General features: G+C 43.0%; 2 protein-coding genes across 3 annotated transcripts; one reads left to right on the plus strand and one right to left on the minus strand.

The window, feature by feature from the left end:
- Window positions 1–87: 87 nt before the first annotated feature.
- On the minus strand, window positions 88–11,494 carry usp5 (ubiquitin specific peptidase 5 (isopeptidase T)). 2 transcript variants are annotated; one of them, XM_047598728.1, is made up of 20 exons: window positions 11,219–11,494; window positions 10,536–10,664; window positions 10,334–10,400; window positions 10,118–10,245; window positions 8,754–8,899; window positions 8,294–8,478; window positions 8,091–8,185; window positions 7,126–7,319; window positions 6,808–6,879; window positions 6,127–6,214; window positions 5,833–5,958; window positions 5,598–5,751; window positions 5,280–5,442; window positions 5,095–5,183; window positions 3,416–3,544; window positions 2,857–3,000; window positions 2,623–2,765; window positions 1,765–1,915; window positions 1,491–1,575; window positions 88–1,053 (listed from the first exon to the last, which is right to left on the minus strand). In XM_047598728.1, the coding sequence occupies exons 1-20, from the start codon at window positions 11,324–11,326 to the stop codon at window positions 960–962; spliced, it is 2,490 nt and encodes an 829-aa protein (XP_047454684.1). In that variant the 5' UTR covers window positions 11,327–11,494; the 3' UTR covers window positions 88–959. The 2 variants fall into 2 exon arrangements, with proteins under 2 accessions (XP_047454684.1, XP_047454683.1); XM_047598727.1 differs by having other exon boundaries at window positions 3,359–3,544.
- Window positions 11,495–11,844: 350 nt separating this feature from the next.
- p3h3 (prolyl 3-hydroxylase 3) lies at window positions 11,845–20,254 on the plus strand. Its single transcript, XM_047597708.1, has 16 exons — window positions 11,845–12,372; window positions 13,722–13,906; window positions 14,405–14,563; window positions 16,180–16,372; window positions 16,454–16,585; window positions 16,677–16,819; window positions 17,081–17,170; window positions 17,253–17,305; window positions 17,389–17,468; window positions 17,551–17,678; window positions 17,762–17,857; window positions 17,942–18,092; window positions 18,209–18,326; window positions 18,584–18,659; window positions 18,739–18,879; window positions 19,750–20,254. Exons 1-16 carry the CDS (start codon window positions 12,078–12,080, stop codon window positions 19,918–19,920), a joined length of 2,211 nt encoding a protein of 736 aa, XP_047453664.1. The 5' UTR covers window positions 11,845–12,077; the 3' UTR covers window positions 19,921–20,254.
- The last annotated feature ends 1,907 nt before the right edge of the window (window positions 20,255–22,161 follow it).

The raw sequence follows: 22,161 nt of genomic DNA on the forward strand, positions 1-22,161 counted from the left end.
GAAACGGGTTTAAGCGTAAGGAGAAGTAAGCGAAGTGAAAGAATATGGTACCGATGGTGCCACGTTCAAATAAAAGAGAAGGCTGAATGACAGAAAGACGTTTTCTTTATTTTGTCACAGCAGAATTAACAAAGCATTTGTTTTCAAAATAAAACCAGCACAAAACAAGACCTACCCAGAAATCACCCTCACAGTCTGGTGAGGGTGATTTCTGGGTGAGTCACTGGGGATTTGGTGTTTCTCCGGGGATTTGGTGTTTCGACTATTTATTTCCTCTTTGAAACAAACCATTGAGCCGTCATTTTTCTTCTTTTATTCACTGACATAGTGGATGTTGTTTTAACTTCCTGACTTAAAGTAAACAGGTAGAGGAGGAGGAGGAGGAGGCGTCTAGCTGAAGTAGAGACACCGAGCTGCAATCGTCCAAAGGAAGAGGCAGGAAGCAGCGTAGTGTGATGGGGAGGGGCAGTGACTACTGATGGCAGTGAAAATCAATAGCCAGGACTTGGATAAACAGTGACAGTTAAGCAAACGTATTAATAAAGAGTGAACGCACTTAGCTATTAAAGTCACTCCGATGCTTGGGGCTCATTACCAGGAAAAGGGTGAATCGCATGAAAACATGTTTCAAAGTAAAAACCCCAAACAGATGTTTTAACAGCTGGTTCTGAGTTTTACTCAGCACAGTTGCCCAGGTAACTCATCTGCTCATGGTTCGTAATCAGTGGCTGAAAGGACACAACCCCCCCACCCCCACCCCCACCCCCACCCCCACGCTCTCTGTACACCTGCACCAATGTATTTCACTGTGTGTATATATGCAATCTGAGAGACATATTTACAGTTTTGTCAGTTGTGAAGCATGCCAGAGCATTTTTAAGAGCCTGTTGGAGTGCAACTATGAGAGTGTGTTTATTGGCATCCACTTGTCTCCTCCTTCACCCACAGTGCAACGCTCCTTATTCAGCCACTCTTCGATAGAAGTAGAGGTACCCCAGGTCTTTGGGAGGTTTCTCTGAAGCACACACCTTCTGATCATTGAAGATGACCCATCTGTGAAAAACAGAGCGTACAGTTCGTTACCAAATGAAGAGCAGCTTTATTAAATATGTAGTTTTCTGTGTTCAAAGGAACACACCGTAGTACAGACTCAACCACTTTTATTGTTCAAATATAAAATGAATCCGTTAATCTTCAGCTCTAGGACAAATTAACACTCCGCACTCTGAAGACATCAGCAGCTGTGCAATGACGGTTTGAACCAGGAGTATGGCGCCCCCTGCTGAAGCCTCTTAGAACCACTGCTTTCTATTTTTCAGCTTGATTCTTTTCAGATAAATTAACCAGTTAGAGGACATTAAAGCAAACAGAATAACTACTTTTCATTTAGTTTGCCTTTAAACAAATACAGCCATAAATGCAATTGAATTTCTGGTTTATTTTCTTCAATTTCACCCTTGAAGCTTGTAACACATGCAAGAAGCACTTACTGTTGGTCCTTCTTTATGTGACAGACGTAGTGGCCACACATGGTGCTCGTCCCCATGTGACTAATGAAGGCAAACAGCTCGTACTCTGGAAAAAAGGCACAAAATTCATTTAATCCCAGTTATGAAACACGTATGATATATACTTTATGTAACGTCAAATAAATATGAAATTCTGGACGACTTAATGACGTTAACATATGTCATGTTTACAACACAGTCTGAGATAATGATCATTGTGAAAGCCTCTTCTCTCTGCCCTCTCATATAGACTCACTGCCTGGTCCGTCCCTGACACGAGGCCCAGGTGGAGGATCCCTGCCCCCCTCGCTCTCTGCCGCTGAGCGACCTCCTTCAGAGACATCCATGGACTCCAGGTCATCCAGGTGGGAGAAGATCCAGTCCACTGCTCTGTCCAGTACGTTGCTCTACGGACCAAAAACAATAAAAATGGATTATATACAAATATCAGCCAACGGATTTCTTGGTCAAATATAAGCTTTATGTGGAGTCTAATCTCATTAATAAATAACTGCAGTATTTTACTAGTTAGGCTCAAAGACAACCAGCACATTTTCAACAGTAGCACCAGCCATGTCGTTTCTGAGCATAGTAGAAACACAAAAAGCAGAGCATCTATGCTAAAGTCTTTGCTCTGACTCAGCATGATCCTGATATTCTGGCTGGCTATTGACAAACACAAAAAAATGTTATTACCCTGATTGAAAACTGCAGCTTATTTACTTATGTAAATGTCAGTCATTGAGTTAAATAATTCCCTCAACGTAAATCGCAACTTACGACTTGTTTGGAGAATATAAAATACTTCATACTAAACCTCCAAGAGTTACCTCAAAATTTTCGTTAAATGCTTCAATGATAATGTTGATAACACCGTGGTAAATACACAACCATACAATTCCTTTAGGTCTAACATATGTTACCAGATATCTTCATTTGATGTAGGGAACTTTCATATGAAATCCTGCGGCTACTACACTGACTTGAGTCTCTGTGAATGAGGAAAACTCATCTACGTAATCGTCTCATTTAGAAACGTGTGCCCGTGTCTTCTTTTAAACTAGTGGCCTACGGTCAAATCCTAATCTCTATCTGGACAGAGTTTGAGTCTAACCGTTGCTCGAAGTGCTTTGGTCGCCTGGTCTCGGCTGAAGCCCATGGAGACGATGGTTGCCAGGTGCTCCTCGGACAAGCTCTCCGTGGGGGTTGTTCCGGGGCCAGAGCTGCAGCCTGGCAAAACCAGGGGTGCGGAAAAGTCTGCAGCAGACCAGAAGAGGGAAATATGAAGACTGAGGCGTCAGAGAGAAAGCCGATTGGTCTTCTGGTAAATTCATGCCGGTCTACTCACCTGGATCATCCATATGGCCCATGATCCAGTTCATGGCAGCATCGATTCCAGTGTTCCCAGTGTAGTAGACCGCTTTCCTGCAGGCCTCCAGGGGGAATCCCATTTCACATAACTGGGACACAGTGGAGTCATCGAGGACCGGAGCTGAGAGTGAGGAAGGGCGACAGTGGAATTACTTGGATGTACTTTGTGAAACTGATTTTAAGTTGTTTGGTAGTTTTCATTTGATGTGTAAAAATGGCATAAACAAAACCAATTAAATAACTTAAATAAAAGAAACTTCAAACTCATTCACCACAAAAAAAACTTTTAAAACTTTTTTTAACTTTTAAAAAAGTAAATCAAATCAGCACACATCATTAAAAAGAAAACAAACGTGGCAACAGAGGGACTCAGGAAAAAAACAGAAAAGGCAGGAAAAAGAAAGGAAGGAATGAAGGACGGACAAATAAGAGAGTCGCAGGGTAAGAAGGAAAAGACCAGAAATGACAGACAGACTGACACAGCAGTGGGGAGTAGAGCGAGTCGTCCTCCTCGTTGCCGTGGAAACCCAGGATACCTTTAACCTCCACGTCTGGGGTCATGAGTGGGGGCGGGGCCACCTCTGGTAGAAGCTCCTCCCCTGGCTGCTGGCCGGTAGCACGCAGGCCGCTTAGGTCCAGAGTATCGGGAACGTCAATGCTCACGTCTGCTCAGAGGAAAACCACACAAGGCACCATCATCCACTGCAGTCTGAATGTTTGGCACACTTGCGTTTTTTGCCACTTTGCTTATACTAATCGGACACGGACAACGTGTATAAAATGATGGCTTTGGGTAGGAAGCTGGGGTTCGATCGGTTCCCTTTGGTTTTGTCTGGTTTCAAGAAATCTGAGTCACACAATAGAAGGCTTTTCTTTGACGGTTAAAATATGTTGTTTGTGCTACACAGCGTCGCTCCCAGTCTCAAACACTTGTCCAGTGGTTCAGTGTGGGGAAGCTGAGCCAAATGAAGCTTGTAAGAAACAATGTGGAAACGCCCAGACATGAGTCAGTACTTTGACAATTACTGCTTTACTCTAATAAGAGGTCAACACTTTGAGTGTGCATGTGTTAACAGCTGGGTGATCCACTGTCCACTCACAGCTGAAACCCACCAACTATTCAGAGTTTAACAACAGCCTTTAAGCATCAGTTGCTTGGTTACTTGCAGTATCCATTAATGTGAGCTGTGATTAAAACGTGTTGATTGGAACGGTGTAGGAGGTACTTCACAATATATTTTAAGCAACCACTGAAGCCACAATGTAAAATAGGGTTTCACGGTAATAAGGTATTTCAGGTGTCTTTCAAAAGAAACGGTATCAGTTTCAATACCTTCATTACAGTCATTAAAAAAAACATAGTGCACTTATAAAGGAGATAAGGATTAAATATAAGATATAATTAATTCAATGCCTATAAATGATTCTATGTCCACTGTCTGTGTGTGTGCGGCGCATTCTGTGCAAAAACTGTTCTGGATGGTTATGTTAATTTAATTGTTTGTTGTATTTGTACTTCTTAAGCTGTTGCTAATAAAAGTTGTTAATATTGTGCACATTATGTTGTTATTGTTTCATCATTAGTGTTTGGTATTCAGTTTCTGAACAGTGTAGGCACTAGCCAACAGTTTGGTGACGCTGTCGGGCCCGTCCACGGCACGCTGCATTAACGTCGTGTATTTGGTCCGTCCTGCACGCAACTTCAAAACCTACCGGGAGCGTTTCAGAAGCGAGCGTTGAGCCCGCCAGACTTGTTTGCTTCGACATGTGTAAATATGCTACGTAGTTAATAAGTTTCGCTTTTGTCTGTTTTTACAACCGGCAGTTTGCACAGAGTATTTTATTTTGAAAATCCACCAGATTCTCTTTGTTTATTCTGTCTGGCCTCCGCCCACTTGAGGTGCTCTGTGTAAATTGACACGTGCTTCGTAATTTTTAATTAGTCACGGTAATACCATATACCGCGGTAAAATGTGGAGACGGTATGAAAGTATCAACATTTGGACATCGCCCAAACCTGATGTAAAACCTGATAAATCCCTGAGGCCCTCGATAGGATGCGCTGCTGTATGTGTGTATGTGGACTATTAAAACTTTTTGCAGACTGTGCTGTGGCCTAGTTTGCGTCAGTGAGCAGATATTCTTGTTTCTTTAAGGAACGGCAAAAACAGGATTTATCTTCTCAACGTTGACATTTGATGACATCTTTGCTCACCCAGTTTCTTGGGCACCCAGTCAAGGCCAAAGGTGAACTTCTTAATCTGGATAACCAGGTGGTCAGGGAAAGAGGCGAAGCGGGTCATTCTGACAGAGGAGAGAGAAGCCGTCATTAATAAACACATGTTAAAATTAGTTTTGATTAATCACTGTCAGTGTAAGTGTGATGGTCTCTCTTCATACTTGGTAGCAGTAGTCTTTGCCTGCACAGCCGAGCTCCAGAAGTCGGTGAGGATCTCGGGTTCACTGAGGGCGGCCATGCAAGCTGTGAAGGGGATTTGTGCGCGCACCGTAGGGGATGATGTGTCCCCCTCCTCACGCCGGCGCTCAGCCTCCTGAAGCTCCTCTGGGATTTAAGAAATTAAATACATTTCACTATTCACTGCAAATGAGGATGAGTCCTCAAGTGGGCTCGTTGTTTGGTTTCTTCAAGTTTCTGCTGCTTTTCTGCTACTAGCAGCTAGTTGAAGAAATGAAGATAAATCATCATCATCTCCTCACCTGTGTTGGTAGCCTGGTCCATGGGCACGGGCAGCTGGACAATGTAATCCACCCGCTGTGTGTACTTGGCTTTCTGTGACTGCTGACACACAATCCTCTCCTCCACCAGGAACCTGAAGGCTTCCGATGGGTTGGATCCGGAGCGACAGTTCCTCTGCGAGGGAAATGAAGTATTGCTATAAAGAGAAGATGGCTAAGGACTAATAAGACAAGCAGAGTGAAAGCTCAACTTTACCTCCACCATGTTTATGAAGTGCAATAAAAACTCCTGAGCATCCTGCTGCCGATTGGTGGAAAACTCTGGGTGGCCCCGACCAACAAGTGCTTTGAACATTCGTGGTGCGATTCCGATTTGGTCTCCCTGCAAGTAAAGGACGAGAAGCAGGAGTTGTCAGCAGTGAGACAATATTAGGTACACTATATGTTCACTCATTTCTGACAAGAAATCCCAAAATGATCTGTGGATATTTGCAATAAAACAAAACTTAAGACTTGTAAATCCTCCCTGAATGACTGTTTTTCTTCTTACTCTGGGTTCAGATGCACCATTTTCATCTCCAGGGTCTGGTGCCGGTTTGGAATACTCTCCTGACAACAGACCGTAACCGAGCTTGGCTCTGGGATAAGCAAACAAAACTGACATCACTACACAGTAGAGACCCAAGTCTCACACAGGAGGAGGATTTGGTTACAGGCCTAGGTGTATTTCTGCTTTTCAAATAACATGGTTGAAAAAGAATGACTGAGAAGGCATTCTCTTCTCTAGTGACAATAAAAAAAGTTTTGTGCAGCACAACAAGAGACTGTATAGAATTAGGTTACATGTCCATCAGCTCTGGTAGAGTTCAATTAAAAAACATGATATATTTGTCAGATTAGCTACTGCACCTTTATCTGAACGTTAAACTGTGATTTAACAGTGACAGGCTCAGTAAATTTAAGCCACAGTCGTAGCCCTATTCTCCTGCATAAATCTAAAATGACATAAGGCCAAGGGTCAACAGAAGTCTCTCTGAACCCTGCTGATATCAACACAGCCCTAAAAGACAAACAACAGAACTGAACATGTAGCTGGTGTACTATAGCTAGAAAGGAATCCATAACTGACTATGGCTGATGGCTGGCACACTGTGCGTATGCTTGGGGATATTTGTAAAGGCTTCTTACGTCTACAGAACATAATGGATACTTAATTATGTGAGACACTCACACTTGGGTTTTGAAGTCCTGTGTTGGGTCACTGGGCGCTTCATCAATTATCTTGTCGATGTTAGAGACATACCTGTAAAACATAAACACTGTGAAACACATTCCTTGCTTTCAGATGAACCGTTTGGACTAAAAAGCACAACACACACAGTCCCCCTTCAGTAATATTTCAGAGGCTACTACTACTACTACACATTACCAAGGCAATGACATTAACAACATAAAAAGTAAAATATCATTAACACAACATTTTCACTGCCAAAAGAAATAACATCTGGGAGGGATGGGACCATGGAGGCTGTGAACAGAGGGTACTGACTTGGTCTGGAAGTCTGGCACGGTGAAGAGCACTTGCATGACAGAATTGAGGTAGCAGCTGTTTCCCAGGTTCTTCATTCCAGTTAAACCGGGACCGTAGAGGGGCCGCAAGGTGGTCCCCGACTCCTGGATCACCTCCCACTCGCCCACGCGCTGATTCACAGCGATCTCCAGCTCTGTCATTGTCCGCTCAGTCTGAGAGCAGAAGAGACGAACAGATGAATGATGTGTGGGGTGCAAACAAATGCGAGAATTTACCAATAGGAGAAATGACAGCACACTGATGAGACTGCAAAACACACCATTGCAACACTAAGTGTTTCTGCTTTATCGTAGCACTACGATATCACCCCCTGTATGTGTAACATCATTAAGCGTGTACAGCAATATGTTGTCAGGGCAAAAACACAGTGAGAGGTACAAGATATTAGACTGACAACTGTGAAGTGTGTGCTCTGCATAAGAAGAGAAGCAAGTGGGAAAGAAATTAATGGCAGCTGGAAATCAGAGGGAACAGGTGTTTAGGAATTTGTCAGAAATGGGACAGCAGGTGTGTTTCTGCACTAAGGCTACAGTTAATATTGTTTCCAAAAAAGCAAGACAAGAGCGAGAACCAATACAAAGTCTTATCATTTTGTCCTTTTTTGTGTTATCAGCTCTCAGACTGCAGTGGAATTTTGGACCCCTTCAGTAACACCGTGTAATCAAAGGCTACTCTATGAGGCAGAGGGAGCCATAAATGTTTGAACGCAGGCCAAGAAGGACAAAAAATCCAATGCCTCTGACTAAATGTGTCACACTGCGATCGTATAGCAGAATGCTGATCAATACTTCTGTCTACAAGAAGTTGGTCTGATGGTAAAAACTGAAAATCCAGAAAGATAGTTGCAGAGGCCAATAACTGAGCGATAAAACTAGATTTATAGAGTCAGTTTCCATTAAAATCAGCAGAAACATAAATCTTGCCTTCTCCATTGTCATCATGTCGATGCCAAAGTGAGAAAGGTGCTCCGGTAACTTGGAATCCAGCACCATGTCATCTTCGTCATAGGAATACACATCTGGACACATGAAACAGTAGAAACAGTTAAGCTTTACACCCATGATTAATCTGTTTCGATTAATAGAGTATGCCCTTGATATTAAACATTTTAAGGTTGTCTGCTTACCAGCGCCATCAGGAGTGATGGTACCGAGTTTGACGGCAAGTGGGTATCCTGTCTCCTGGAAGTGGAGAAGGGCGTGGTTGTTGCCCCCAGAGCCATCGAAATACCTGCGACCGCAAAGCACTTTGCCGTCCGTCAGGTTCATCCAAATATTCTCCTGGAGGTCACACACCTCACACCTCCAGCCACTGGGACACCAGGAGGAAAGGTTTCAGTCTTATGTTGCACTTGACAGATTTCAAATAATATAAATAACTAACTCTACCCTTAATTTTATTCTCAGAAACACAACTGATTAACTACTATAACAAAGACAAATGAACCGTGAGTTCTATTAAGGATTAACAGCAGATAAAGACAGTTTGTCCATTCTTCTATCAAGTTTTAATGGCGTATGGGAGCTACTGTGTTTACGACATGCAAGGACAAATAATATGTTTAAATTAAACAGTTGTGGCCTCACCTGGGAGGGATTTTGACTCCATTGTCAAGCTGTTTCAGGTCAGCAGCATGCTTTGACTCCTGTCTCACCTCTCCATCCCACTGCTGAACTTGTAAGATGTGAGACATGGAGTGTGCTGCCATTATACCTGCCATTGACAGAGAGACCTAGGGGGAGACAGACAGATAAACCAGAAAAATTAGACCTGACTAAGAACTCAAGTTCATTGTCGTTACCCCACACGTATCCGCATCTGGCAGAAAGTTTTAGTATTAAAAGAACACAACAATTTATATGTTTGCGTGTGTTATTGCAAAACAGAAGTGTAGCTGTATCTTGGTCATCTTCTTCTACTGAATCTATTAATTATTATAAGAAAAGCTTCTTCTGTTATATTTTCAGCATATAATGTTTTGGGGCACATAAACACGTATGTACAATACAGCTGACATTTTATTGAACACAGGTTGAAGAAACATTGTCTATGTAAATGTAGCAAATGAGATCAACCACAATTATGCTTAATATACACTGCCTGGCCCAAAATAAATGTTGCCACCAAATATTCTCAGTGGGTCTGGACTCTGTGGTGGCCAATCCATGTGTGAAAATGATGTCTCATGCTCCCTGAACCACTAGTTGGCAATTTGAGCCCCGTGAATCCTGGCATTATTATCGTGGAATATACCCGTGATATCAGGGAAGAAAAATCCATTGGTGGAATAACCTGGTCAGCTGACCTCATTCTTTGGGCATAATATTGCTGAACCTAGACCTGAGCAACTGCATCAACTCCAGATCATAGCACTTTCTCCCAGTTAGCCTCACTGATTAGTGGTTTTCTTTAGGCTACACAGATGTTCAATCCCAATCCCTTGAGTTCCCTTCATAACGTAGGTGTGCACAGGATTTATTTCCAGCCACACTTCTTCAGGAAGACGATGGTTCCCCACTATTCTTCCATTGTTGAATAATGCGTTGGGACAGTTCTTAACCCAGTTTTAGCTTCTTCAGTCTCCTTGGATGTTTTCTCTCCTTAATGCATGTCAATGATTTGACCCTTCTCAAACAGACTAGCATTTTTTCTACGACCACAGGATGTCTTTTGACATGGACGTTTAAGAAATGAGAAGCTACTCATTGCATCAGTTGGGGTTAAACAACTTGCTGCCAGCTGAAATATAATCACCCATGGAGTAATTACCCAATAGGAGGCTCGTACCTATTTCCTTAGTTAAATCCAGGTGGTGACGTTTTTTTGGCAGTGTATCTGGTAATGTGGCTTTATAGCCATGTCAGTTTCAATAATACCATTGAGATAACCCTGCAAAACTGTAACAAGGTGACAATATTTCTACTGGCAGATAAAACACACAACAACTCACCCGCTCTTTCACCACATCAGTCATTGTGCCAATATCATCCGATGTCACCTCCTGTCTGTCTGGTAAGATGACCACCTTTACATCCTCCTCGTACTGCTCCTGATCCACGTCAAAACCTCCTTCAATCCCTACACAGAGCAGAAAAAGACAGGTAGTCAACACATGTCCCTCTGAAAACAAGAGACATGTATAATTGGCGTTTATATAAATACTCACCTATAGCCAGTCTAGTGGGCTTTTTCTTTGGTGGGTGTCCAGAGCCAGAGTTATTGTCATCTTCCTTCTAAGAGGATAACATATATGAATGAGCAGTGAGACTAGGTGAGTGGACATTGAAACAGATGTGTCTTTGGGTGACATGTAACACTCCTCATGGTCTCGTAAAAAAACACATTATAAAGTAAAATTAAGTGTGCACCTTAGCCTTACGAGTCCGGGTGATGTGTAAATAAGCCCTCTGACCAGTCCGAGCATAGTGCCTGTCCACATACTGACTCCCAAACCCCAGGAAACTGTTCATGCACACATACAGGCCTCCTTCACTCTCCTGTAAAGAAAACACACAAAATGTCACTTGTTAGATTTCTTCCTTTATCTCACGCCGTGTTACAACAATGGAGAATTAAAGTTGGCAGCAATGTGTCTTAACCATAGCCCATCTGCATCAGCTCCTATCATCCATGTAACTAGCTCTCCTGTCACTCTGCTAACATTTGCTATTTAGCAACACTGGATTTATGTTATCTAAAACTACATGAAACAAGACTGGGTTTGTGCGAGTTAAATTACGCTCAAATCAACGACAGCCGTGCTATAGTTGTGACTATAAAATAACTAAGTTAGCTTACTTCAAAGTTTGACAGCACAGACAACCCAACATAGCAGCTAACAGGCTACAGCAGCTAAGTTTCCATTATTAGCTCACTAGCTAGCTTGCTAGTCAGTTGAAACAGGAAAATCTAGTAAACCGCTGCGTTAAAGTAGATCAGCCCCGACAAAACGAGGTGCTAGACAAAGCTGATCGACAGGCGAAGTGAGGCAAAAACAAAACAGCAGTATTTATTTGGTGGAGTTTTGATTTTCCAAAGGAAGATAGCTCACCGGCGAGGCAAATGACAAGGCGCATTCGTCTTTGTGGACACGGTCCCCGGGCTTCGGAACCCGAATTGTGGACAAAACCGACATCAAAACCTCACCAATATCCGCCATGGCAAGCTCGCTAGTTCCGCCTTTCAGTGGGACACTTGCTCGTCTGAGTTTGGACCCCCAGCCTCTTAATTTCCCGGCTCGGAGGAGCGTCAGTTGTCTAGCCCGTCTTGTGCTGTCTGTGTTTGGCTGAATGAATCATGAGATGCTGCCGCCCTGTGTTGAGGGAAGGCCGAACGAACTCAGCTGGCCCAGGGGCTCCAGCTCCTCGTTACCGTAAACACCAGAATACGGGTCAACTCTATGTGTGTGTGTTTTTTAAAGAAACATAATAATACAACCATGTTGTGAATATACATCCCATTTACCAGTGACAAGTCGACTTTTATAACTGTATTTGATGTACGAGAATCAGTTAATCGTTGGTGCGATGTTACTCAGCAGAAAACGGACGAACACACTTTTTGTTTCAACCCGCTTTATTCTCACATTTACGGTAACGCCATTTGGAGCCTTTAACAGCTCCCTCTCGTGGCGAAGCGCATGCATTGCATCGTCGCTCCGTTAAACGTGCCGCCTTACTTTACATCGTTTAAAACAAATTGGCGCGTTTTATTTAATTCAGTTTAAACACAAAAACACTAGCAAGTTGCGTTAACGTGGAGTCGCATGGAATACACCACGTGACATCTGAAAGTTCCTACTCTCCCTCAAACAGGAGGAAACTTTCTCTACTTGGTTTCCTAAACATTTCCTTAGTCCCTCCTCTTCTCCCAGCTCATCTGCTCATTCCGCTGGGGTAGTTTGTGGGACCATGGCGCTCCTCTCCCAGTATTTCACTGTATACGTGGCGTTCATTTTTGTTTCTCCGTCATTATTAAGTTTTTCTTCAGCAGTTTCTGGCGCAGTCCGCTCCAATGTGCTGTCGCTCCTGCAGCCGTATGATTTTCTGTATTACAGCGGGGTACGGTCATACTTTGGTGAGGAGTGGGCGAAGGCTGCGGAGCTGCTGGAGAAATCCATCTGGACCAAGGAGACTCTGTTCCGAGTCCGCAGACAGTGTCACGATGAGTGTTTGGAAGCAGGGGCAGAGGCTATGAGTAAACTAGGTGAGTTAAGAGGTGGCAATTATTCTCTATTTAATACGTAATCTGCATGTATTACTTCGATTCACAAGTGAGGGGCTATGGCAGCAGCCCTTTTAGTCCATAAAATGAATGAATCACTGCACAGTGGTTGTTCCTTCTATAGTATTTTAATTTAAGAAAGGCCTAAACACAGATGTGAGAATATCCAGCATTTTGCATGTTTATATATTGGGGTGGATTGATTTAATTATCATGTCAAGCACAAATAACATTCCATTTCTTTTTATTTTGGTGTTATTTGTGGTCTCATTACACATTCCACGTGCACCAGTCACAACAGTCTAATAATTAATCTATTCTAACATGACAGTCCTGCACTAAATCCCCTTCACGATTGTTGAAATTTTAAATTTAGGTTTAAACGTAGTGGTGTTAATCTGCAACTGCAACTAAAATGGGGCTGTCAACAAAATAATACATCCGGCAATACCTCAAAATAGAATTCAGTAGTACTACTAAGTTGAATCAAGAAATGCTGAATACCAACAACCTGAAGGTAAGATGTGCAGAGGTGCGACAGAAGAGAGGTGAGGAGAAGAAAAATAAACTGGACATGCAGCGTATAGACATGATTTGAAAAGCTAAAAAAACAAACATATCAGTGACAATTGTAGTCATATTACAGGTGAGTTGTCAGGCATAATCAGCATTTAAATAAAATTGGATGAATATGAGCAATGAACACTGCAAATGAATGTATGATAGATGCACTGACGGAGCCCAAAATGCTTTACAAGACGTCAGATTTGTAAGACAAATAAACCATTATGATCTAAAGCTTCAGAGACAAAGAAAGTGAACATTCAAAGAGTACGCCTGGGTTTAGAAACATAAAAGGTAGATATTCACAGCTGATTGAAATAAAGACACAGGATATGGCAGAAAATGTGTCTTCCTAAATAATTATATTAATATTAATGTATATTAATATGTTTTTATTTATGTTTTTAAATCTTGCAAGTTATCAGCCACCTGTTCAGCGATTATTAGTGTTCATGAATTTCTTTACATACATTAGAACATTTTTAAATTCTCACAAAGAGCTGTTTCCCTTTATTGTTTTACTAGTATTTAGCCAAACTAACTACTTTGGACTGAGAAACTACACTTCACTAAAGTCAGTGTCTCAGTTTATGAATTTGTTGCTGGAACATAACACAAACTCTAGACCAGAACATGGTGGTTTCATATTTTATGACACCACCATTAAATTTATTTGTCATCAGTCTATAGATTAAAGATTTACAACACAATAGCCACCAAATATACTGTTAACTATTAAAATGCATATTTCATTTCTGCATGGTTAGACTCTGAAGTGGGGAGTCTATGGGACCTCTGGGCCTTGGACTGGGTCCAGAAGAAAGCTGAATGTTTGAGGTTCTGCGTTGGACGCTCTGTCACGCATGTTGGGCAGCTCCCTGTTTCTACTGACATAGAGTATGAATTCAGCACTCGCAACCCGTATAACTTCCTGCAAGTCACATACTACAAGGTAAGCTGTTCTGTTAGGCAACAGTAATAATCTGCAACATAATACATCTGGTGATTTGTCATTATATTCTGTATTAATGTATTTTAAATGTCTGTGTTGTGATTCACTGTCCTAATTTGTATTTTATAGCGACAGCCCTTTCTGTTCATGGCCCGGTTCAGACCTTGTGTTACATCCAACCAATTGGGATTGAGCAATCCAATCCCAAGTGGCTGCATCTTCATATTTGGGGCACAATAGAACAGTCTTTAAAGTATCGCTACCACTATATCAGAACCAGAAACAGTGCTGTTTGTTGTGTGTGCATCCTGACTTGGGTACATAGGTTAAGCTATTACTCACTGATCTCCACTCTAATTATATTTGCACAGAACCCACGTTATAAATCGAGCCTTGAAAGCTTCCGTAGGCACCTTCGACTGCGGTAGTAAAGGTAAATAAGAACATTGATAATTGACTAACACTCTTCATACGGACTTTCTTCTTTCACCTCATCAGATGGAGAAGTTACAGAAGGCAGCATCAGCTGCGCACACCTACTTCGTGGCCAACCCCAGCCACCTGGAGATGAGGAATAACATTGAGAAATACAGGCGGATGGAAGGTGTGACTGAGGAAGATTTCCAGGACAGAGAGGCTGAGAGTGAGAAACACTGGGTGAGTAAAAATATGAGAGATTATAGCTGCAGCAGGTCCTTTTGAATCCTGAGTGGCCACAATGGATTTAGCTTTTATAGCAAGAAATAATGTTGGACATTTGTGAACTGTGCTAGTTAGCTCCTTATATATATATAGGGAATTTTGCTCACTGGCCACTTAATTAGGTACACCTTGCTAGTAAAAGGTTCAATCCCCTTTTGCCTTCCGAACTGCCTTAATTCTTTGTGGCATATTTTCAACAAGGTGTTGGAAACATTCCTCAGAGATTTTGGTCCGTATGGACGTGACAGCATCACACAGGGGTCTATTGGACTGAGATCTGGTGACTGTGGAGGCCATTGGAGTACAGTGAACTCACTGAACTCATTGTTCAAGAAACCAGTTTGAGATGATATGAGCTTTGTGACATGGTGCATTATCCTGCTGGAAGTAGCCTTCAGAAGATGGTACACTGTGGTCATAAAGGGATGGACATGGTCAGCAACAATACTCAGGTAGGCTGTGGCATTTAAACCTTGCTCAGTTTGGACTAAGGGCCCAAAGTCTGCAAAGAAAATATCCCCCACACCATTACACCACCACCACCACCAGCCTGAACCGTTGATACAAGGCCGGATGGATCCATGCTTTCATGTTGTTTATGCCAAATTCTGACCCTTACATCTGAATGTCACAGCTGAAATTGAGACTCATCAAACCAGGCAACATTTTTCCAATCTTCTATTGTCCAGTTTTGTCTCAGTTTCCTGTTCTTAGCTGACAGGAGTAGTCCCTGGTGTGGTCTTCTGCTGTAGTAGGAGATTGTATTCTGCATTCCTTGGTTGTAACCAGTGGTTATTTGAGTTATTGTTGCCTTTCTGTCATCCAACCAGTCTGTCCATTCTCCTCTGACCTCTCACATCAACAAGGCATTTTCATCCACACAACTGCTGCTCACTGGATATTTTCCTCTTTTTCGGACCATTCTCTGTAAACCCTAGAGATGGTCGAGCATGAAAATCCCAGTAGATCAGCAGCTTCTGAAATACTCAGACCAGCCTGTCTGGCACCAACAACCATACCATGTTCACAGCCACTTAAATCCCCTTTCTTCCTCATTCTGATGCTCGGTTTGAACTTCAGCAAGTTGTCTTGATCACCTCTATGTGCCTAAATGCATTGAACTGCAGCCACGTGATTGACTGATGAGCTATTTGTGTTAACAAGCAATTGAAAAGGTGTACCTAATAAAGTGTATATATTAATGAAGACACAGAAGCTAAGTGTGATATGTTGAATCAAAAAGAGGTGCAAGTTACATGCACAACATGTTAAAGCAGCCCTATGTAGCAGCACAACTCAAAAATTAATGAAATGGATTTAAATAACTGCGGAGAGCCAACCACTGCCTGAGGGACTAAATTCCTATCTCTCTCTCTCTGAAAACATTCAACCCAATGAAGACTTCTGCTTGAGCAACTCATTTTATCCATCAGAGCAGGATTAGGCTTAAATGATCCATGTAATGATGTGCACTAGTGTCTCAAACATTTTAGCCTGAAACGAACTGAAGAATTTATTTTCTTACATCTAAAGTCACATTATTCTCTCCCAATATATATGGATAAATCCAGGTGCTGTATGACGCTGCTCTCCAGCACGAGGCCTCCTCTGACTGGGTGCAAGCAGCAGAGAAATGGAAAGCCTGCGTGAATGAAACCCTGCGGCAGACAGAGGAGTGCAGGGTGCAGTGTGAGGTTGCCTCCCAGCGGCTGCCCGAGGACAGAGGAGTGGACAGTGTTGACGGCGCGTTTGAGAAGGCTGCAAGTAAGAAAAAGAAAAAGGCAAAAGACTTCCAGACCATTGTCTTATTTTCTTCTAAAAACTTTTTTTTCCCCATTTGTCCAGCTCTCTCCCTCAACCTGCTCGCTTGCCGGCAGTCCTGTGTGACTCAGGTGGCCGTACGACCTGGAAGGATTTCCGCTCAGGAGGACTACCTGCCCACACAGCTTGAACATCTGCACATCGCACAGTTTAAAGGTTTTAAATTATGGCATTGTTATCACGCTGCACTCATTTGAACTCTTACTTTGCATTCTCGGCCTTAGTTTGCATTCTTGTTTCCAAACAGCCGGTGATATTAGTGGAGCTTTGCAGACCCTTCGCTCGCTGCTTCTTTTTTACCCCTCTGACCAGGACTCCTTAGACAACCTGCAGCTCTACTATGAAACACTAGGGGGAGACACAGAGTCACAGGGCACACAACCGCTTCAGGTACTGCTCAAAGTCCATTAAATTAAAATAACAGTGGTGACGCAAATATTATGTGCTAAAAAATCTATCTGATATGTTTATGAGATAGGTTAATGAAAAGAATAAAATATCAAGTGGACCAATAAACATAGAGTAAATATCTTAATCCATAAAGGAGGTAATATAGCACCGTTCTGTGAATTGAGACACGTTCGCAGGATTTTCGAGTTCATCGCAACATTCAAAGTCTGATCACAAGTTGTTCGTGTGTTTGTCAAACAGGAGCTCGTCAGATACATCAGTCGCTCTTTGCAGGAGAAGAAGCTGCTGTATTTCGGCATGGAGAGCCTTGACTTCACGTTCACTGACCCAGTAAGTACCAGTGCAGTCTTTTAACTAGAGGGGTATCTGTAAGACACGTCCCAGCTGGGTTCATCAATCTCCTCCTGTGTAGGATCTCTGGACCCCAGAAGACGTTGTACCTGAATCTCTAAGAGGAATTTGGAGGTATGAAAAATAAGAAGGGAAAAAAACTAACACTGTAGAATTTAACAGAATTCAAGCTGGTGTGTTTTGTGTCTCACTGTCAGGGCTGAAAAAGAGAAAATAAATGAGAAGATTAAAAAGGGAGAGCTGCAGGAGGAAGTGGATGACAGTGGTTTCTTTGCAGGTGAGACAGTCATTTCTCCCTCACGTTTCAGTCGAGGAGGAGAGGTCAAGACTGTTCCCAAGTATTTGCCTTCTCCCTTCAGGGGGCCCAGTCCCTCAGGTGGGTGTGACCATCACAATGGACGACGAGGTTCTGAACGGGACTAATCGCGTCGTCCTCGATGGAGTCATGACCGAGAAGGAGTGTGCTAGAATACTGCAGTTAGCAAAAGTAAGTTCTCATAGTAAAACACCCAGATTTTCTAAAAGACGCGGTTTATACCCCAGCTTTCCCCTTTGCTTCGTCTGCCACAGGTTGCAGCGGCTGTTGGAGACGGTTACCGGGGGAGACGGTCTCCGCACACGCCTCATGAGACGTTTGAAGGTCTGACTGTCCTCAGGGCTCTAAAGGTGGGTGAAAGTGAGGTGGCGGTGGTGGGCGTGTGTCATGTTTTTGGTAATATCTCTTGACGCTCGTCGCCTCGTCATACACAGCTGTCTCAGGACGGCCTCGTGAACCAGTCAGACGCACGGCTGTTACATGAGCTGGGTGAAAGAGCGAAAGTCCTGCTGCACTCCTACTTCAGGAGCCCCTCGGGACTTTTCATCTCTTTCACACACCTGGTCTGCCGCAGCGCTGTAGCAGGTAAAACGTCACCTGTATTTTTCTTGTGATAATCTCTACAACAGAGTTTAAGACTGTGAATATAAATGTGTTGTTTTTCTGCGTACAGCTGACGGTGTCATTTCTTTTGCACTCAGGTCATCAGGAGGGCAGGTTGGACCTGTCTCACCCTGTCCACGTTGACAACTGTCTGCTTGAGCCAGAGACCAATCAGTGCTGGAGGGAACCGCCCGCGTTCATACACAGAGACCTTAGGTACATAAAAATAATCTGCTCATCTCTGCAATTTTTTCCATTGAAATCACCTGGAAAGACCTTTAATTTCAATGTGTCTCTCTTCTTTAACCAGAGATGGGATGATGTAAAATTGTACTAACAGGTTGTATCAGTTTAATGACTGCAAATGTGTTTTGTTTTTTTGTATGTGCCTGAGAGAATAGACCGAGTCTTTACATAGACTACAATTGTTGTTTTTATGGCTGAATGACCGATCTAATATCTGTGTCTCACAGTGCCGTCCTCTACCTGAATGACAACTTTGATGGGGGAGAGTTGTTCTTCACAAACAGAGATGCCAAGACAGTGACAGTAAGTCACCCGGTCGTATCGTAACCATGTGAAGATGTGTCGGGGCTGGTGAACTTTTCTGTCCTCCTCTTGTCTACAGGCTCGAGTGAAACCCAGCTGTGGCCGACTGGTGGGCTTCTCCTCGGGTCCCGTGAATCCCCACGGTGTTACCGCGGTGACCAGCGGCCGGCGGTGCGCACTGGCCCTGTGGTTCACAAAGGAGAAGCTCTACAGGGACATGGTGAGCAGAGTGACGGCACACACAGTCATGACCTTGTCCTCCTCCTCCTCCTCCTCCTCCTCAGGCCGCGCCGGTCGCCTGCAGTCATGTGGTCGCCGTTGTCGTGACACCAGTGTTGGATAACAAGCAACCAGCTGGAGCACAATGCAAATCTGTTGGGTGTTTGCATGTTTCCTCATTTACTGTGCCTGGTCTGTGTCCACATCATGTTAGTATCTTTTAGGTTTATCAGATATCCGCTTGCAGAGAAGTAACTACATATTTGTAAACAAACAAAGTTACAGTAGCTTAGTCAGTTTTTAGCATCGCACGGGCTATTTTAAAATCAGTGAAGAGCATAAAATGAACCACTTGTTTCTGCTATTTTAAAAAGAAAATCAACTAAGCCGTTTAGGTGTGGTATGAAAAAGAATAATACCGTGCTATTGCAGTTTACATGCAACCGTCCATATGGAGCTTCAGCCACTTGAAGTCACAATAGGTTGTTATAAGCCTTTCAAAAAAAAAAAAGTAGACGTGCTTTTTCTCCAGAATTAAACTTGTTTCTACTTGAGTCTTAGTGCGCATTTACAGGTACTGGGTCAGATTGTGTAACATTTTGTGAAAAAATACCTCATGCAGCCCGACGTGGTAAAAAGCTGTGTCTTTGATTATGTTAGGAAAGTTTAGGTGAATAAATGATGACCGCTGTCCCTCTGTTGGCCCCAGTGGTGGCTGTTTGGAAGACGATACAGCACATAGTCTCAGTTTAACAGAGGAGAATCAATTTGTGAAAAATAACCAGGAAAAAAAAAACACTTTTATTTTCATCACTCTCACAGGAATGAGTGGTACTGTCTTTACTCTCTTTTCTTGTGTCTCTACCCTCAGGAGCGAGAGGAGGCCGAGGCCATGTGGGAAGCTGATGGACAGGGTGTGGTGAAAAAGGACGAGGACCAGACAAAGGGCAGCGCCCCCTCTGGACGGAACGGTCGAAGCCAGACAACGACGGAGAGGAGCAGGGGGAGAGGCAGGGTGCTGGGGGCTAAGGATGAGCTGTGAGAGTTAAAAAAAACCCTGACAGACTGAAAGTGGAATACATTTTCGTTTGCATCCAGTCTGGTGGATGCAGTTCACCATCCTATAACAGGCCCAAACTCCATCTCCATTTCACCACTCCATTCGTACGAGACCTTCTCTTCATATTGCTGCCTTTTCGTGTAAAGTTTGCTGTGTGTATATACTGTGCTTATACTGTATATGATGAAGGTAAGTGAGGGGAAACGGTGTCTTTTCCTCTCTATCTATTGTCAACCTGTACGTTTGTATGAGAAACTTTACTGACCAGTCGCTGCCTTTTAAAAATGAAGAGAATAAAATAAGAATTGTGACCTTTTACTAGTGTAGCATGAGTAATGAATACCAAATGCACACAGTCTGTATCTTAAATCTGTTGAGATGTCCTCACACTCTCGGGGGCTGTCTTCCGATTAAAAATAAAAAAGTAGATGGTCGATTCTTTCTCAGTTGAGCAGAAGCACATGATACAATATGAGATTAGACACAACACAGCGGTAGGAAACTGTACAAGTACTGATATTAGTGCATCAGAAAGGTAGTAAGAGGGATAGAGATAGAGAGAGAGGTGCACAGGAAAAAAAAAGGATAGAGAGATTACTGTTAATCCCTCTTAAATGAGTGCATTTGTTTATGAAGCTTAAAAAATCTCCCATTTAGAATATGGAATAGTAATCCAGGGAGACATCATTTAATCATTCACTTCCAGCAGAGCGACACTCCCGCCCACTCCCATCTTATCCTCCCCATTACTACCAGCGCCCCCATTCAGCCTCTACCTCCTCCTCCTCCTCCTCCTCCGCTGTCGTCTCGTGCATTAGGTTCAAGTTCTGTTTATGGCCCATATTAACACTCTCACTCCCCCCTTGTGTTATAATCCCTCGCCACCGCAGAATTGGGTCGGCAGGCCTGTTTAATGGAGCCTCGGATTTAACCTCTTCCCTCCCTCCCTGAAACCGCGCAGCACCCTAAAAGTCTGCATTAATCCTCTCCTAAGCAGGCGTTACGCCTCCATAATGCATCTTCGATATCCTCACATTAAGCACACCGACCGTCCACTGCTCTAATTACTCCACGTTGACGGCTTCGTGATGTCATCTCTCCACGTCTTACGTGATTAGCAAAAGTGATGTAAGTGTTATGAAACTGAAATCAGAGCATCCTGTTGTCCTAACTGAGTGCTGTGTGTAGCGAGTAGCTGACCGTTACGTTTCCTTATGTTGCATTACCCGTCCTACTATTTGTGGCCCGAACCGCTCACTGGCTGCCTGCTGCCTTCCTGGATGATGCTTTACATAACTTCTAGGCGCAGTGACGACACGAGGGACAACAGGAGCGGCGAGGTTCAGAACCCATGCTTTTAGTCTGTTTTCGTGTCACTAGAGCTGTTTGCCACTGACATGTTAGTCATTTAATCCAATCACGACTCCCATCCACAGCCACCCTGTACCCCATTTATGTAAAAGAGGGTCAAGAGGTCAGAGATCATCTCCTGCATTTACGGACTAAAAAAAACAAAAACAAAAACAAAAGCTCTCCTGTTATTGTGCTCACATCTTCTGTTGTGTTCACAGGCAATAAACACAGATATGTGTGCAAATGTGAAAAGTTAATAATGTAATAGTAGCTCAGTGATGCTTCAGTTGTCTGACCCACTTGATCCACATTGAAACTTGAACGTTTATTTTTGGTTTTCTTCAAAAGAGGGGTCAAATGGCAAACATGCATTTCTGGCACTGGTGAGGACTCGAGGTCCGGTTAAATCTCACTTCAAAGTAATCTCACCGAATTCACATCATCTATGTCAAGTGTGGACTGTAAAAGCAGAAATTATATCAAAGCCATCACAAAGACACTACAGTTCTAAAACATTCCAGCATTTATACAATGTGCGTGTTAAGCCTTTTCTGTAACACAAACAAGCGTTTCAACAACAACACATGGGTCAAATAATTAATTACTCTGATCTGAAGATTTGAATCTTTTGTTTTTGTTCAGAGAAAATTACAAAATACGAAACCTTTACATATGCTCACTGTGCACTTTCGTAGGAGCACCTGTGTGCGCAAATTCTGCCATAATGTTGTTGTTCAGCCAATGAGTATGCATGATGCAGGCAAAAAATAATGCATTTCTTTCCTTCTTATTGTTTGAAATAAACTAACCTAAAAAAATAAGGAGCACTGCTCAATGGCATGGAGATCTGTACTCCACCATCGCCCACTA

Source organism: Mugil cephalus, chromosome 11, assembly GCF_022458985.1.
Source record: "Mugil cephalus isolate CIBA_MC_2020 chromosome 11, CIBA_Mcephalus_1.1, whole genome shotgun sequence".
Lineage (NCBI taxonomy): Eukaryota > Metazoa > Chordata > Actinopteri > Mugiliformes > Mugilidae > Mugil > Mugil cephalus.

What these genes read in the sequence shown, in the direction of transcription:
- usp5 (XM_047598727.1), bottom strand. Translation starts at nt 11,326, where the DNA reads ATGGCGGATATTGGTGAGGTTTTGATGTCGGTTTTGTCCACAATTCGG. An exon ending in GCAAAGACTACTGCTACCAA is followed by an intron (nt 5,184 to 5,279) that starts GTATGAAGAGAG and finishes CTCCTCTGTCAG; the next exon opens with AATGACCCGCTTCGCCTCTT. An exon ending in CACATAAAGAAGGACCAACA is followed by an intron (nt 1,054 to 1,490) that starts GTAAGTGCTTCT and finishes TGTTTTTCACAG; the next exon opens with ATGGGTCATCTTCAATGATC.
- p3h3 (XM_047597708.1), top strand. Translation starts at nt 12,078, where the DNA reads ATGGCGCTCCTCTCCCAGTATTTCACTGTATACGTGGCGTTCATTTTT. An exon ending in CGCGTTTGAGAAGGCTGCAA is followed by an intron (nt 16,373 to 16,453) that starts GTAAGAAAAAGA and finishes CCATTTGTCCAG; the next exon opens with CTCTCTCCCTCAACCTGCTC. An exon ending in TTCATACACAGAGACCTTAG is followed by an intron (nt 18,327 to 18,583) that starts GTACATAAAAAT and finishes TGTGTCTCACAG; the next exon opens with TGCCGTCCTCTACCTGAATG.